Below are 18,804 nucleotides of genomic sequence, written 5' to 3' on the forward strand. Positions count from 1 at the left end.
GAAGCCGGGCTTCTATATAATTTTTATTTGATTCCACTGTAATTTCTCATTGTAGCCTTCGATGGAATTTCAAATAATTACATGTTGAAAGGAAATATTTTATTTTATGCCCCCTCCTGAAACTAGGTCCCTTGGTAAGATCTGTGGAGACCTTGGTAAGACCTGCTAGGGCCAAAATAATGAAAATCCCAAATTTTTTCAATGTTATAATTTTAACTCAATACATTCACAAATTTTGAAAAAATTCAAAAGTCTAATGATGCTTTTATTTCATGTTAATAGGTGTGTATGACTTGGACAATATCATGGGATCATGTGAATTTGCTGAACACCCAAGAAGAGCGAGAACTGAAGCTTGTTGCATTGATTGTAACTACCAACCAAACAACCGTCTTCCATGGGACTTGCCTCATGCCATATTGCACCCAACCAAGTCAAGATGTGTGTGTGTGGGGGCATAAACAGTACATGTTGTGAAGCATTTCAATTTGATATAATTAACAACATAAAGTAGCACGCGTTTGAAATACAGTGAGCTGAACAGTGTTTCGCCACATTCAAATATCCAATGAGAGCCTTTTGGTAGACTATTTGTGCTTATACAATCTGTCACTACAGGTGCATTCTTATCCCCAAATGTGATTGACCTCAATGTTCGTGTATATTTTGAAAGTACAGTTGAACCGTTATAGCACCCCTTGTTGTAGTGCCAACCCCGCTTGCTGCCAGAAATTTTCAGTTTTTCACATATTGGGATTATAATGTAAAAAAAGTTGGGATTATAATGTAGAACCTAAATAATTTCAAAGGTAAGGGTAAAATATGTGTTTCTTAAGTTTTATATCAAGAAATATTCAAGTAATATTGTACAGTTTTTAAAATTTCATGAATTTTTTCTGCTTAAAATTGAATGAGTGTTGAAATATTTATAAAATAACACTAATAAGGCAAAGATGCAAAGATACAGTGTTTCATTATAAACGTGTGAATTTATGTAATGAAGCCTCTCTGAAACACTATTCCAATCATTAACCGATATAACGCCAAAATTCTTTGGGATGGGTGGTGGTGTTATAGCTGGGCTCGACTGTATTATGTTAAAGAAATGTCAATTTATTTTTCCATATAAATTAACAAATTTCTCTGAATTTATTAGAAACACCAAAATGAAAGGTTTCAACTATACATAAATTCTTCACATAAAACAACTTAAAATATTCAAGTGATTATTATATTTTTGATATCAATGTGGGAGTAGTGTATAATCATAGAGTATTAAATAGAATTTTGTCCCATGTCTATAAATTTGGTCAGATACATATTTTGCCTGTCTTGAACATATATGGCTCGTTGCTTTATAATGTAATTCTCAAAATTGATCCACGTTTGGAAGTTATTGGCTTTATTGTTGTAGCAATCGCAACTGATAATTGCATTAATAACAAAATAGAGGGTTTGTCCATTAGTCCCCATATAAATTTCCATGTTCATCCTCACCCTTCAACATACATGGCCAGACCATTTTTTTCCCTGATAGTGCATCTGATCAGAAAAGCTGGCTGTATTAAAAAGGTGTTTTTCCCCCAAATACAAATTTCGTTCTGCCTATAAATTTCTTGAGGTTCATGTTTTGCCCTTCTTGAACATAGATCACACATTGCTTCATAATATAATTCTCAAAATTAATCTACATTTATCAATGATTGGTACAGGTGGTGATTTTTTCGAAATAGACTCGCAATGCATAATGATAAACAACTTTGGGTTTTTAGAAATGACAAAATACTGTGTTGATGAATTTGGTTTTCCATGTTTTAACTGGAAAATTATAGACAAATACTTATTCAAAAGCCAGGTTTGGGAAATATAGACAGGTACTAACAATATGTCTTTGAGGTAAGTTTTAGAATGTGGGAGGGGTTAATTCTGTGGATTTTTTTTCTAACATATTTCTAAAGAACCTTCGAATAAAAATGCACTTTTAAAGAAAAATTACAGTAAAAAAATTTTATGCAAAAAGGAAGCTGGTGACATTTTTAAAAAAAGCACTATTTTTGAATTAGATTTTTACTAGTTAATCACATCTTAGCATAGAATTCATGCATCTGTGTATGAATGAGAATTGTGCAATCATCCATATCCAATCCATAGAAGGAGCAAAGCAACGTATATTTATTTCATGAAAAGTTAGTTCCTTTTACATATTTTTTTTTTATAAATGACTGAAAATATATATTGCATGTGTGATGAAAAATAAAGGATATTATATAGTTGAATTGGTCTCAATTTTCTTTTGGTATTCAATGGATATTTTTTGGTTAAAATCAACAGAAATGAAGTTCTGAAAAATTAATGCTCTTGGGGAAGTTATGAGGTCAAAGGGTAATTTTTCAAATATTGTCAAGTTTTTATTAAAACTCTGGCCCTAATTGATACTTGAAAATAATGAATTATAAGTATAAACTTGTCTATTCGAGTGCTCAAGTCTTTACTAATTTGGTCTCTTTTTCTATAACATTGAGAAAAAATATAGCAATGTGGGTCAAATATATAACACATTGGCATTAGTGTGTGGTGCTGCTGGAAAACGATCTTACAGGGAAGATGGATTTCGTAGGACGGATCTCGATGACGTCACAAATCTCTGGGTCAGTTTTTCTGCTCTAGAAGATATTGGGGGAAGCACACTTTAATAATTTTCGACAGGGACCCACTTTCACTCAAAAAAGACCCAGATTTCGCCAATAATTTCAGTACAGCGACATCTCTGTAAGTGCACATATGCAACTAAAGACTGTTTAACAATCACCAACTAAATATACAGTAGAACCTAGATTACCTGAAGCAATGGATGGAGGAGGTGGATCACAGATAACCAAAGACCATTGTTAACCACACTCCCACCCCCCCCCCCCCTCCAGGAATAAAAAATAAGCTGTAACAATAATCAAAAAATAATTTGAATAAAAAGTATATTTATGAATTTTTCTGGTTCAAAATGAATATTCAGTGTATATCCTCATGTTATCCATATCAAGTAATCACAATTTGAATTAAGGAAAGTGAAAATACTCAAAAATAATTCTTATTTACACAATGACAGTTACTATACAAGCCAGGCCTAATTCCCACATCAACAAGTAGCACATGAATCTGTCCCTCACCATTTTATCCCCCTAAATTTAAACAAAATGAAACAATGAATGAACATCATTGTACAACTTTTAAATATCAATTCAATCATTCAAATATGATTTTCAGCATTTAGCAAACATTCTCTAATTAATTTTCTTTTATAGAACATGAGAAAACAGTTACTGGATTGCTAGTGAATTTTATTCTTGATAGATTTTGTGCTTATGCAAAGCTGGCAAATTTTTAAAAAAATTTTACACACTGCTGTGCTTGTCTAAAGAAATATAGGGAATGCATTTTCTTTTAAACTGTCTATAACTCCTATCACCTTATGGCAATACATAGATCCAATGTGTATGTTTCAGAATGCTTATTTATTCAGCCACTTTTAAACCCATCTGGACAACCAAAATTATGAAATAATTATGAAGAAATTGCTTTTTTATTTTATTGCACTTAATTGATCAGAAAGTTTAGTTAATATTTTATTTACGTTATTTGTCAATGTTTTGAGCAATATGGAAATATATCAAATTTTAAATAAATAATGTGATCAGCACGTATTCCCAAGAGATCTTTACAATCTATCCAGGGAATTTGTTAGTAGACATCCCTGCCTGAACCAGGATTCAAACCTAGACCCGCACAGTCAGAAGCTAGCTTCCTAACACTGGACTGCCAGGAGGCAAATTTCATATTTTATCTGGATTTATCTGCTTTTCAAAAAATTAACTAATAAGATATTTTTCCTATTTATAAGTCTCTTTTTCTATTTGAGTGGAGTTGTTGAAGTTTGTTTGTATGTATGATAATATTGATTAAAGAATACAGACTTATGTTAAAAAATTCTTCAAATTCATTATTCTGCTATCTAAGAACTTCTTGAATTCCAAAAAAATAAATTTATTAAATCAGAAATGAATATCACTATTGAGAAGGGCCACTTGTACCAGAAATCAGAAGCTATTTTTGTGATCTAAAACTGAGATATATGTAAAATTAAAATTTGAATGAGAAAAGAAAAAAAGCTTCTTACTTGAAACATGACAAAGCTGATACCAAATCTTGTGTGGTGAAGGCTTCCGGGAAACCATAAAGCTCTACTATATTTCCTATTTCTTAAAAAGTAAAGTATATGTATGCAAGTTCAAATAAATGCATGATTTTTCCACACTAAAGTTATATACTTGGTATCATAAAAAATACATGCAACACACACAAAAAGAAAAAGAAATATCTTAATGGTTTTGACTTAAAAAAAAGAAACAGACTACACATACACAATATTAAGCATAAGAGACTCTACTGACAAACATTTTCAAAACCAAAGGAATGGTCTACACCAGTGTTTTTCAACGGTTGGGCTGTGGCTCGGTACCAGGCCCTGACATCAGTCAAACAAGGCCGTGAATGATTGTCTCATTTTCCCCCATTTATTCCCTATCAGTCATGTGTATGACAGGGCCTTCCCCTCACAAAAAAGAAATCAACTGGGCCATGGGCTTCCAAAGGTTGAGAAGCACTGGTCTACACCATTATGCTGATGCAAAGTACATCTATGAATATACAAAAAAAAAGAATCTGGCTCACTTCAATAATATCATACAGTGAGGTTGAATGGCAAGGCTTGAGAGAACTGGCAAAGATATGGACCTTGATAGTTCACAACAAAAGTAACCAAAAAGGTTTAAACCACACTGGTTTTCAAATTTTTACCCCAAAAAGACTTTCCTCTAGATTTTCACTCTCATAATTAGTATACAAAGAATCTATAACTTGGGGAATATTTTTCAGTTTGCATCATGACGTTACTGTCATTCACCCGTGTATGGTTAAGAAATACCACCTTAAACATATCTAAGTTCACTCTTTTATAGATGCACTTAATAACTTAAAAAAAATTGTTGCATATCAAACAGCAGGGCATACTAGCAGGTAAAATAATTCAGTGATACAGAACATCGAAATCTAATTAAATAGAACTGTTACATCAAATCAGTGTATGAGTTCAGGAACAAGACTTCAGCATACAGGTGAGTATAAATGCTGGAAGCTAAAACAAATACATATATAATATGCACACTTTATATTTCAAAACAAATAGAAGACTACTTTTACTATAGATATGTGAAGTATATAACAAAACCAACTGAAATACACATGAACCTAAAGTTATTTCAACTCTCAAAATACAACTCATACACAGCACCAACCCCTTTTCCTTAAGATGAAAAAGGACATCCAGCCAGCCATTTCCAACTACAAATTTTTAGGGCTTGACAAATCTTAGGCGATAGGTCTTCACAGCAACAATAAAACCGGTATTGATTACAAAAAATTTTCTATGTGTGATTACTATATTAGCGTCTTAGGACAACACAAATATTTCAAATTTATGTCAGCAAGTCTACTAATATGGAAAAGACCAAGTCCCAGAAAAGTTTTTAAAAAATTTTTGGCTCCCAAGAAATTTGGCTGTGCCTATTTTATTTCCAATTTATCAAAAAAAGCCTGGGTTATTAATTACTACAATCAAAGCATGCTATTCAAGGGCCAAAAATTTGAGTAAAAAAAGTACAGTATTTCAGTTGTTTGAAATGAAGCATACTGTACATTGTTATACCTGTACTTCAATTTTTACTTAATTAACAGCAAAATGATGTTAGAAATTACATGCCAATATATTTTTATTTATTTTCAGTAAAATGGCATTCCTCTCTTTCAACACATTAGACACTACTGCATACCAACTCCGGTCTTTTATATCACAATATGGCAATTTTCAACCAGTGGAGTTAGATGGGAAATGAAGGTACCATCTAACAGTGGTCGCCCCAGGCTCACTAGGTAAAGAATTTGTTACTGATGTTCTCTCCAGGATTCAAACCTGTAGACCTTGACAGCAACCTTCATAGTGGAAGGCGAGCATCTTACCACTGCGCCACTCAGATGCAACACAGTAGGCACTGACAATGTCACATTTTGATGTTTATCATGTTTTGTTTTTCTGATTATAGCATGTTCAATCAATCATACAAATCAGGAGTATTCAACCTTTCACACAATGCAGGCCACATTGAGAATTTTAATAAAGCCAGTGGGCCACCAAACTTACTAATCATGCTATAAAATGACATTATGAATACCACTTAGAAAATAATCTTTTGCATAACAATATTAAGCTTTGATCCAGGAGATTTACCATGGCATTAAATGCAAACTTCTATATCAATAATTTCTTTTATTCTCTGAAAATTGCTCTATAGGGCAGTGTTTCTCAATCACCAGACTCTGACCACATTCATGCTGGGCCGCAAGTGATTAGCATTTCATTTTCCTTTATTCATTTTCTGATGGTCATGTATTTGACTTGGCCTTCGACTCACAGAAATTAATGAAACCAGGCCGTGGGCTCGAAAAGGTTGAGAACCACTGCTATAAAGGATTCCACTGTATAGCAATATTAGTTACCACTAAGATATAATAATCAATTCACTTTCAAAAACCCAGCAGGCCAAAACAGAGAATGGAACATGCATCAAAAACCCCTATCTGACATGAATTTTTGAACATAGTGTACTTAATTATATCTCCCCTTTTTAAACATAGAAACTGGATAATGCTGAAGTTATTTGCATCTCGCTTTATATTATTGCAATAATCAGAATACACATTCAATGCTCACAAAGTAAAAAAAAAAGTTCGAGTTTTATACCATTACTTTCAACTTCATCACTACCATGTGCAGCATTATTTTCATTGTCATCAAAATAGGTATTGCAAACATTTCGTTTGAATTCAGAGTAATCATGATGTGGAAACTCAATTTGTGAAATACCAACTGTTGAGGTCAACTGTAAAAGAATCAATAATTTGCCTTATAATGAAATAAAAAATATGATAAACTCCAATAACACAAACCATCATAGATAAAAAACCCTATGATGTTGAAAATTGTAGACAGTGGTCTTCTGAATTATACAAAACATTTTTAGAACTATGTTTTGAAAAAACCGATGAATGGAAATTTTGTATATGTATATAGTTGTAATGCAGGGGGGGGGCCTTTTAAGAACAAAACCGAGCATTCAATTTGTGTTTTTGACCACCATGGAACAATGATCAATAAACCTAAGCTGCTCCTGGATGAGAATTCCTAAATCAGTGAGCTTGGTTAGATATATATGGACATGAATGCTCTACAGGGTGAAGCTAACTTGTAGGACTAACTTGAAATAAGGTTTTTTTTTACTTTGTTATTCTGAACTTTGGTTCAAGATGTTCATAAAATCTATAGAATAAAACTGAATTCCATTAATCTGTGTTTTTTAACCACTGATTGTTGTGGCTCTGCCCAAAGAAAACCAATGAAATTAGGGAAAAGGAGGGTAAGAAAGTATGCATATAATTTTTTATTTATTTATTTTTTTTGTTGTAGGCAGCAGGGCAAGTCAAGGCAACTATTACTAAATTAGCACATCCTTTAAATTGTCTTAAAAACCGCCATTATGGATAACATCTTCATGCCTTCAATTTACTGGATAAAATTTGATTTAGTAATATTATTGTAATTATTCAAATGATACATAATTTTTCTGCAAAGGAATTTTAATTTTTTGACAAAGAGTATAAACTGCGATGTGAATTCTCTCTTAGCATGAAGAGAAATTTAGAAATGAAGAAATCAAAGATAGTATAAAGACCATAAAAGAAAGAAAAAGAGTGATTACATTAAAAAAGCCCAGAAATCACAGGAGAAAACTTTCAAAACTTTATTGAAAAACCACTTTTATCAACAAGTTTGACATGTAATGTGAAGTCCATCTGCCCAGCCTGTGAACAATCCTATGATGAATATTGGATTCAGTGTGGAATATGTAAGGAGTGGTGGCATGGGGATTTCTCTAGTTATGAAGGTTTGGGAAAGTTTTTGCTAATCCATTGCTAATATTATTGAATCTTTGGATTTGCACTTTTGGCTGCCTACTCCTACCGACAGGGCAGAAAATAGGACTGTGTTCACTATTATTTTTTAGAAAATTTGTAATTTGTTTATAAAGTTACTGCTTTTTGTTTCTTGTACCTTTATTACTAATTTAATAAACTATGTTTTGTAAAAGTTTTCAGACTGCATCTATTCAATTTTCATTTTCATAATCAAAAATCCACTAGATGCCAAATACTCTTACTTTCCTTCCCCTTACTTTAATTTAATAAAAATAACTTACTTCCCTAATTACTTCTGGATGAACACATTCTCCATCATCATTAAAGAGTGAATCCCATGAGTCTGGTTCAAGATTTTCAAGGCAAGTTTTTAGAGTGTCAATTCCTGGTGAACTCACTTTTTCGATATCGCCAGTATTTTCTTTCACATAATTATCCATTATAATTTCTTTACTTGTCCCACCAATACCATGAGGAATACCTTCGTTTTTCTGAGCACAATGATGTAAATCTTGAGATTTTCCCCTTAATAATGAAGAAACTGTATTAATGGCAGGAGATATTTCTGTTGCAGGGGAAAAAGTGTCACATTTTATGTGATTTTCAACACAGTTTCTGATATTATCATCTTTAACATAGGCACTAATTTTCTCTGAATTTGTGATGTCTTCAATCATATGAACCCCCTGAAGAAAACTTGGAAATACTTTAGCATCTTTTTCATCGTTGACAAGAGACTTGATTATCACACTGTTGCTCTTAATTTCATTTTCCTTGACTGATTGTGAATATTGTGCCAGAACCTTTGTTTCAGAACTACCACTGGAACATATTTCAGAAGGTAAACTTTCTTGAACAGGCAGTGGTTCACTTTGACAAGAGGACTGAGCAAAAACTGGAGGAACAGATTCATTTTCGGTAAGACAAAATTTAGAAATAGTTTTATCCCCAACAGAACGAAGGGCTCTTGGAACATAAAGCGGTTTGTCTGGTCGTTTCTTTACATTCCTGGAGCTAAAATATGGACATTAAATCTAGATTACCACACATTTTATACAATAGAAACAAAAAAAAAAGAAAATCATTTCAAACTTTTTGTGCATGTGGGCTGTTCAGTAAAGAATGAGACTGATTTTTTAATTCGAATTGGCTCACAAATACTCATGAGAATGGCTTACATATTTTTACACTTTACCTACTGACAGTTCTTATAAAATAACACAAATTGTTTGAAAAATATTATTTTTTATCTAATTAGAACTAAAATGACCTACCAAATAATTTACATGGTATCCCATGTATTTAAGATCCTAATTTCTTTTATTTTTCAATGAATGATGGTCACAGTAAATATGAAGGTCTAATTTTTTGTTATTTGAACCCATAAGGATATTACTATTATCAGTAGAAAGAACTGAATTATCTATCAGAAATTAATTAGAATTAAATCAAGTCTGATAGCTGACCACTTCTGGTATGCACATCATATGTTGAGAAACACTGGTTTATGCCACCTTATATGAGAAAATGACAATAACTTCATCCTTCTTCTGGAGTGTCTTCATCATGGCAGTGCTCAAACCAACATGGCAAATGTTCTGGAATAATTTATGATAAAAAATTGAATTGAATATGCAACTCATCCATCATAAAGCTTTGATCTGACCCTATATTGCTTATTTTGTTTCCAACATTAAAGTCACAACTGCAAGGAAAACATTTTTCAGATTCTACAGCTGTAATGACAAGAAGAAGAGACGATTGATTCTAAAGAACATCATGCAAAATGGTCTGTAGCAAGTGTTTGAAGACCAGAAGAAATTCATTAAAGTTAATGGTGAATAGGATCACCCTCAAAAATAATTATTGTGTGAATATGTAGAATAAACAGCATTCAAAATCATTGGTGGTCCTTTGGTCCAAGACAACTGATTAAACAATTGTACCAGAGAGAAAAAAATTGTGGTGGTCCGCAGTACTATTACTACTAAACCAGACATACACATCATCCATATTCCTCTGCGGAACTTCTAACAAATTGGTATACGTTGGAATATGTGTGTGTAGTGAACCTTCTGTGAAATTTGTTTCTTTGTAATGTTTGTTATGTGTAGTGCGGCCATCTGCCCTACAATTTCTCTAACTATGCATGAAGTGTAAAGATTGAATAGTATACCATTGTAAGCCTGTTGTTCTCTGCAATGAGACTTTATAGACTTCAAAGTTGGGAGAACCACAGAAAACCAATTTCAGCCAACCACCACTGTGGCGACAGTGGGGTTTGAACCCGTGTTCTCGCCATGCAAGTCTGACACTGTGACCACTCGACTACTAGTCCTGCGGGCCACTGCAGGACTAGTGGTGAAAAACTTCGCTGTCCCCCTCTCTGTAGTGATACATTGATCACGCACACAGAAGAATCTCCTATTGGAGAATCACCGCGATCTGAAGTCATTTTATATTATCTTAGTTTAAATTTTGAATGTTAAATATTGATTGCTGCAAAAAAATATTTAGAAAACCGTTTCTCTGCCGAAATTCAAACATTTATGAAACCGATTTTGATACATTATATACCGCATGTGTACACACCAAATGGTGCCTCCATTCTTTAACATCCATTCCATGAATCAAAGTTTTTCCAGCATTTGCATGCTATATCCTAATCTTTTAGAGATTCTCACAAATTAAATAACTTTTTATTTTCTTAATTCAGGCTGAATTTTTGGAAGCAATCTTGCGCCAAAAATGAAGTTCGCAATTCACACATTTCAGATAATCTTTCTATTTGCATGCCTCTACCTACACAGCAAGGGGAGGTCTGAACCAAGATCATGTTTTTATGAACTGAAAAAAAGAACCCCCCGCCAGAAAATTCTACATATGCTACGCTGTTTGTGATATTCTAATTTTATCATGTTTGAAACACAAAATTACTTTCTATTATTGTTTTGTTGAACTTTTGCATAAATACAAATGCAAAGGCCACAACAGACAAAATACCCAACGAGGTGGTTGAAAAAAAGATGCCCATAAAAAATATGGAGGTTTAATATATAAAGAGGCTAAACTATCAAAAATACAGCAACCCAATAAGAGCAATAAAAATCAATAATTATGATAAAATATTAATTATATATATTATATATTACAATATATTGTGGTAAATCACCACAGAAAACGCACCACCACGGCAATCTTAACAGAAAGTTGCTTTGGCAACCCCGGAGAGAAAGGGAGAATCTTTCCCCTTTGCGTGGATGGGCGTCAGAGAGAGGTGAATAACCCCCACTAGAAACAAAGATGTCCCTTACAAATATGTAGTTGTTGTCAATTAATTCCTTAACATTGATTTAATTATAATGAATAAAAGTGATTGGTTACCATTGAAATGATGTGTGTTCTATTGAGAAGGCAATAACATCAAGGGACTCTATCACTTCAATATACTGCTCATAAAGATTATGGCTAAATATGGGTAGATTCTTGATTTATCCCAATATGCTTATTGTATTTCTTTTAAATGTGTCAATTGTGTTAGAATTCATGATCCCCGGAGGTAAGCTATTCCATTTATTCACAACCGTATTAGAGGAAATGTCCCTGTGACACCACAACTTAGAATTGTCCCTTAAGGCTCAATTACATTGGGCGAGTTTACTAGCTACTAATTTACTCGCACCTACGATTTTACTCCCTCTATGCAATAATAAACTTGCCGCTCGCTTCAATAGTGAGTGAAGTTGAGGCTCAAGTTACTTTTCTTGCTAACTGGTTTTTGCTATCAGGCTTGTAAACTTCCGCTCGCAATACACCCACTTGCTATTTTCTGCTACTCTCTATCATTCTGAGTTGGTAAACAATCAGCAGATTTGCCTCATTTTTGTCACAGCGGAAATGTTGAGTGAAGTAGTACGTGCAGGAGTTGTGGTTGTTGCCCTTGCATTTCGGAAGGAATTGGAAAAAGAGAAAAATATAGGTTAAAGACTGGGTCATAAGACGAGATAAATATGGGGTTTCCAACATTTTGCTAAAAAAAGAGAAAAATATGGGTTAAAGACTGGGTCATAAGACGAGATAAATATGGGGCTTCCAACCTTTTGCTAAAAAAATTGAAGGATGAAGACCCAGTAGCCTACCAAAATATTGTGTGGTTGATCGGCTTCCAGTTCAAAAATTTAGTACGAATGATCAATGGCATCATCAAGAAGCAGGACAGGATAATGTGCATAGCGATTCCAAATGCTACAAAGCTGGAGACTACTCTCAAATATTTGGCTACTGGGGACTCATTGAAGTTGCTGGTTTATCTGTCTTGGGTTACAGAGCCAACAATTTCATTGTTTCTGCCTGAAGTTCTGACATTGTTTTCCCACGTCCTCAAGCCATTCATAGAGATGAGTAAAATTATTTTTATTACACATACTGTGATTCAGAAATGATTTAGTGAAATTATATAGTGATGCATTTATGTATGCTTTATTAAGCTACCCTGCTATAACCCTGAACAAAGCCTGTCTGTTTGAGCAAATAATATAAATTTTCCAAGTGCAAAGGTTCAATATAAATATATATCAAACTGAACTGAACCTTTAATGATTTGCACAATCGTGCCTATCAGTACACCAGTGGATGGCAAGTACAAATATTAGTGATTAAATTATTGGAGATACACAAGACAGGAACAAATGCATAAGGTTTGAACACAAGAAATATAAATGCATAATATAGTTTCGAATCCAGATAGATTTAAAAAATAAATAAATAAATAAATAAAAATAAATAGAATAAATAAATAGAATGTTACCTGGGCGCATGGGCAGAGATATGGAGCAAACAACAACAGAAAGGGCGTCGAAACTACTGCCCCAAGAAAAATAAAATTTTTGATATATCCTCGATAAATCGAAAAAAATGTAGACACGTAGAAGGAGAGGGGTTGCTAAACATTAGATAAAAGTTTGATCGGGAGTAGGTATGGCGAAGGTATTTAGAGATATGAGTATGTCTTTGAAGGGCAAAGAATGTGCATTCCTTAAGAAGGTGAAAAAGATCATTGTAGCTATTTAGTTGATTGCAATACTGACAAGGTTCATCAGGGTTAAATTTGTGCAATATACCTTTGTTAGTATAAAGTATAAAAGGGTAAAGGCGAAGCCTGGCCATATTCTTACGGACCGCCAAGGGGAGATTGAAGAGAAGGTAAGACTGTAGGGATAGCGAAAATTCAAAATTATCGGCAAAATGAAATAATGTTAAAGCAGACAATCGAGATCGGTCTTCTTGGAGAGAGATATCAGTAAAATTATAAGTAAGGGATGTTAGAACTACTGGAGTGAGGTAAGGAGTGGGTGTACACCAGATATCAGGTCGACCACAGTTATTCAGAAGGGTCTTGACTGAATTTGCCCAGTTTTCCGAATCTGTGTGCCGGCAGAGTTCAAGTAAGCAAATTTTTGGTAGACGATTTTCGTCCATTTTTTGAAGCCTAAGCCAGTACGAGATAAGTTGGTTAAAAGGTTAAACATTTGAGTGGCAATGGGGCGGCGACCAAGCTCAAGTCTAACAAGATAACCAGGACAATATTTGCTCAGATTTAGTAACTTTTTCAGAAAACTCGTATGGACTCTTTCCAGCATATCAGCATAGAAGAAACCCCAAACTGGTGCAGCATAACATAGAGTAGATCGTACAAGGCTATCGAATAATTTGAATGCCACACACAGCGAGGGGTTTCTGGAGCTATGCAGTAAGTCAAGTAGTTGGTTCATGGCCGCGAAAGCCTTCTTAATCATGAAATTAGCTGCTAATGAAAATTTTCCTGAAGATGAAAAAGGAAGGCCAAGGTAGACATAGCTACTGGCTATTTCGAGTTTAACGTTACCCCAAAAAAAGTTAGTATTTTTTGCGAGACGGCCAGACTTTCTAAATACAACAATTTTGGTTTTGTTTAAATTAACAGTAAGGTGGTTAGATTTAAAGTATGAGTCAAGAAGATTGATTTTTTTTTGCAACTGTATTTTTGAATCACCCAGTATTACAATATCATCTGCGTACAGGAGGATGTTGAGTTCAGTGGAGTTATTAATTGAAATGCCATGGACATGAGGCTGACAAAAAGATTTTTCAATGTCAGCTAAAAATATGGAAAAGAGGAGGGGGGAGACAGGTTCGCCCTGCAAAATTCCTCTGGCTACAGGGAAAGAACTTGTTAACCCATTAGTGCTTCTTACTCTTGCACGGGCATCACTGAAAAGCAGATTGTAAATTTTAATAATTTTATGGCTTACTCCTAGGTCAGAGAGCTTCCACCACAAAATGCTTCGATTAACAGAATCGAAGGCTTGACTTAGGTCAACAAAACACGCAAAAACTTTGCGAGCGGGTTTTCGAAGATGGATTTGGACAATAGAGCTAAGTGTGAAAATGTGATCAGTGCAACCCCTGTTCTTACGGAATGCGCCTTGAGATTCAGGGAGGATCCCGTTCTGTTCCGACCAATGATAAATATATATCAAACCTTAGTGTGTTTGAATATAAATATATATTTTTTTGAAAGCATGTAACACAGGTAATATTATATAATCATGTACTGAAGCTGCCTATGTAGCTGTCTGACACAGTGCAATGGTTTGTGCTGCGAAATTCCCACCCAGCAACATTTGCTACCATGGGCTTGTGTCCCATACATACGGGACGAACAGTGAATTTCAGTCCCCTCAATCTTTTCTTCATTTCGATGCCTCTTAATTTGACCATGTTTCTATAAACATGTAATACATTTATGTTCGTAATATAATCATATATGATAATATTTGTAATTAATAATGTATAGAACATGAAAACCAAGTATAGACTATTTATTAAATGATCAGTTATTTACAAATCATAACAATAATAAGCCATAAGCAACATAACAATAAGCCAAAGCATTCTTTTGTACAAGGCAACTAACATAAACTACAACCTTTTAGTACCTGCCAGTGACAACTTTTCAATTCCTTGAGAAGTGATGCATCACCACTGGCAAGACCATTGGAACAACCAAAAAAATAATGAATTTTTTGCTATTAACGTCCATCGTTGCTCACTGGCATTCAAGCTGCAGGGCAAACAGCAAAGAGAAGGTACTATTTGCACAGTTGCACATAAGACACTCTCACCTTACCAATTTACATCTTCTGATGAGATAGTCAACCAGACTGCCCACATTGCAAAGTTCATTGACCATTGCACATATTTTCAGTTGTTCACATCATATAACTGCTGCTTGGTTGAAAAGATGATCATTTGCTTCATGACATTTTAAAAGACCATTGTGATGTACCTCACATTCTCAAATTCATCAGTGTCATCAGTATATACCACAAATTATAATTTCTACATTGAATCATACATCAATAGTATTATATTGTACGTCATGGTTTTTATATTATATAGTCATTTCATTTTTATGGTACACATTTGTGTTCTTTTACTGTTTTTAACTGGTCACTGGCACAGCATGACCATAATGATCTTTGCGCCATAAAAATAAAAATCAAATCCTTTCGCACAAATAATTCCCTCCTGACTCTAATTCGAACCTTCTTTAACCTCATCAGGCTCTTGCCTCATTACATGTGACAGATCTTATGAAGAAAGAGAGGATTAATTATTTTCTTCTGTATAAATATGAGATATAGACAAGTAATTAAAACTTTATACATAAAATAGACAATTCATTCTCTTAGCAGCATACTAATGTGTTCTATTAATAACATGAATATTTATTTTGCTTTTGCAGGTTCCTACAACAGCTGATGAATGGAAAAAAACTGAAGCCAAATTTTCCCAGCGATGGAATTTAACGAGATATTGTAGTGCCATAGATGGGAAGTATGCCACTATAAAGCGGCCTCCACATTCAGGTTCCATGTACTGCAACTACAAAAAAACATACAGCATCATATTGTTTGTGATGGTTGATGCAGAGTATTGTTTCACATATAATACAGATATATATTGGGGGGAATGGACAGGCCAGTGACAGAACTATATTCAGGGAGTCAACATTGAGAATATACAGCGATTCCATAGCGATCAACAGGGATTCAATATAGCAATGGACCCCAAAGCAGAATGTGCCGAAATGTGCGACGTACGTCGCAGAACAACTAGTGCTGTTGCAGAACAATCTGGAAGAATTTTAAGAATAGTGTAGAAAGACACTATTATGTATATGCGAATTTTTACCGCAGAACATTTCAGTCAGCTGAGGGCTCGTTGCAGAATATCGCAAAACATTCTGCTTTGGGGGCGATGGAGAACAATTCATTGGGGATGCCACAAAATTCTGTCATCATTGGTGATGATGATGCATTCCCATCGAGACCAAACCTAATGAAACCTTACAGCAAGACTGGATTGAGCACTTTGAAAAAAATCTCCAACTATTGCTTGTCACACACAAGAAGAGTGGTGGAGAATGCTTTCGGTATTCTGGTATGGCGATTCAAGATTTTTTTCCCGACCCATTGAGCTGAAGCCAGACACCAGTGATAAGGTAATCTGGACTGCTTGTAGCTTGCATAACTGGCTAAAGAAAACCAGTCCCAGCATATACTTGCCACTACAAGTAATTGATAAAGATTTCAATACCAGTGAAATGAAGAGGTTGTGTGAGTAATTTGCCATCAGTCCGTAATCTTGGCAGCAATAACTGCAAATGTGCTGCCAAGGATACAAGATGATCCCTAACTTGACACTTAATTGATGAAAATCCATTGCAGTGGCAGAAAGTTGCCGTTACGAGGAACGTGTGGAAATTTTGCCATAATATATTCACTTTATAATAAAAATCTAATAAATTTGCAATTCCTAACTTGGCAGTGAAAAAAAAGATGGGACATCCCATTGAACAACACACAGACAAGGTACTTTTTTCCCAATAGAGAGCAGATCGGTCCAGATTATTTTTTAACAGACGTAATAGGTGAGATATGTCCTCAATCTGAAACTGTCAAAAAAAGTCATTAAAAAAATGATGTGCAAGGTTTTCATTATGAGGTCCAGATATGAACTTGCTGTAAGGTTTCATTAGGTTTGGTCTAATAGGAATGCATCATCCCCATGGTGACAGAATTTTATGAATACATATTATTCTGTTTATGATTACTGTATATAATTATTCTATGCATTCTGTGTATACAGGGTGTTTCAGAACTTTTGGCTAATATGTTAGGGGGTGATAGAGCGCACACACATACACACAACTAGACAAGCACAAATCATCATACAACCCATGATCGGAACTTGAGTGATTAACCTCCTTAGGGGCGATTCCTAGCACTACATCAACAGCCAACCGCCCTCTAGCACTCAACCACTACAGATCCAACCATGGATTGTATGGTGATTTGTGCTTGTCTAATTGTGTTCCATCACCCCCTAACGTGTTAGCCAAGAGTTCTGAAACACCTTGTATGTGTTAGTTATATAGTTTATAATTCAGTTATTCCATAGAATAACTAGTTAAAGTGTAGAATATTACACACTTTAACTAGTTAAAGAATGAGCATGTTATTCCAGGCTTTTTTAACTAGTTATTCTATGAAATAACTGAATTATACACTTTAATGGTAAGGTATATAATTTTATTCTATGTATATAATTATTCTGTGCATATATATATCAGTGCATAATGTGTGTATATAAAATTGAGAGGTTGACCAATCCCAGGTGCCAGGTTCTGATGACGAACAACAAATTTGCAATGGTGCTAAAGTTTTTTTTAGGCAATTGCCAAATAGCAGTTTGTGGGTTTTGAAAACCTGATTTTATGACAGTATCTCCTAATGAGGTCATGACATGGAGTACCAGAAAATACAGTGAAACCTGTCTAAGATGGACACTGTATGAGATGGAAACCTATCTTAAATGGAACAAATATAGTCTTGTGAATAACTGATGTTTTTTTCAATCAGAGGAAACCTCTTTAAGACGGAAACTGTCTAACACGGAAACGAAAGGCATATTTAGTCTATTTGTAAATGCAAAACCTGCTGAAATGGAAAAGAATTTTGGCCAAGTGCAAGTTTTTGTCCTTTGGATGAGAGGAAAGTTAGATGATTATTTTTTGTTTGAAAACACTCCCATTTCTTGAAAAAAAGTTTGATAATTTCAGGAGAGTAATACACAAGAAAGACTGAATTATTGTTCACAATTTAGCTATACCGTGTTTTGGCTACTGTAGAGATTTTCATTCAGTGTAGAGATGGCCACCAGCAACAAGAAACACGTATTGAATTTGAACACAGAAATGGAGTTTGTAGAGGCGTAAAAAAAAGCAAAATCTATATATATATATATATATATAAGTGCTACCGGTATGTAGAATCTTTTTCTTTCACAAATGTTGTTTGTTGTTGATTTCATTGTCACTGTTTTATTTAATAGGTATACAAATACATAGCCACAACAGACAAAATGCCTAATGAGACTGAGAAAAATTAAATTTCTCAATTTTTATTTTAAATACAGTGAAACCTCGCTACAATGATACTCTCGATATAACAGTATCCTTTACTAAGATAAATCCTTCTACAACAATAGTTTTAGATTTTTGAAACCACTATAAAACAATATTTTTTTATATTTTGCTCAAAATTATTTTTAAATGTTAACCATCACTTATTCTACTTCTGAAAGCATCTGATAACATCAATATTTTGCACTAAAAAA

General features: G+C 34.1%; 1 protein-coding gene and 1 pseudogene across 4 annotated transcripts in view; one reads left to right on the forward strand and one right to left on the reverse strand.

The window, feature by feature from the left end:
- Positions 1-18,804, reverse strand: part of LOC149085065 (uncharacterized) — a 115,460-nt gene that overhangs the window by 55,682 nt on the left and 40,974 nt on the right. For 3 of the 4 annotated variants that reach the window (XR_016192790.1, XR_016192789.1, XM_089232847.1), the window contains exons 4-6: positions 8,364-9,096; positions 6,851-6,989; positions 4,172-4,253 (exon numbers count right to left, since the gene is read on the reverse strand). Coding sequence is in view for 1 of the 4 variants with exons in the window: in XM_089232847.1 (XP_089088973.1) it covers positions 4,172-4,253; positions 6,851-6,989; positions 8,364-9,096 (954 nt within the window). In the remaining 3 variants the exon portion in view is untranslated. The remainder of the gene's footprint in view (positions 1-4,171; positions 4,254-6,850; positions 6,990-8,363; positions 9,097-18,804) is intronic. The other variant, XR_016192791.1, reaches the window with a different exon arrangement.
- LOC149085066 (uncharacterized) lies at positions 12,117-18,670 on the forward strand (annotated as a pseudogene).

This window comes from Pholcus phalangioides, unplaced genomic scaffold (genome assembly GCF_987345545.1).
Source record: "Pholcus phalangioides strain wild (caught in Gottingen) unplaced genomic scaffold, Ppha-v1.0 ptg000007l_1, whole genome shotgun sequence".
NCBI classification, from domain to species: Eukaryota; Metazoa; Arthropoda; class Arachnida; order Araneae; family Pholcidae; genus Pholcus; species Pholcus phalangioides.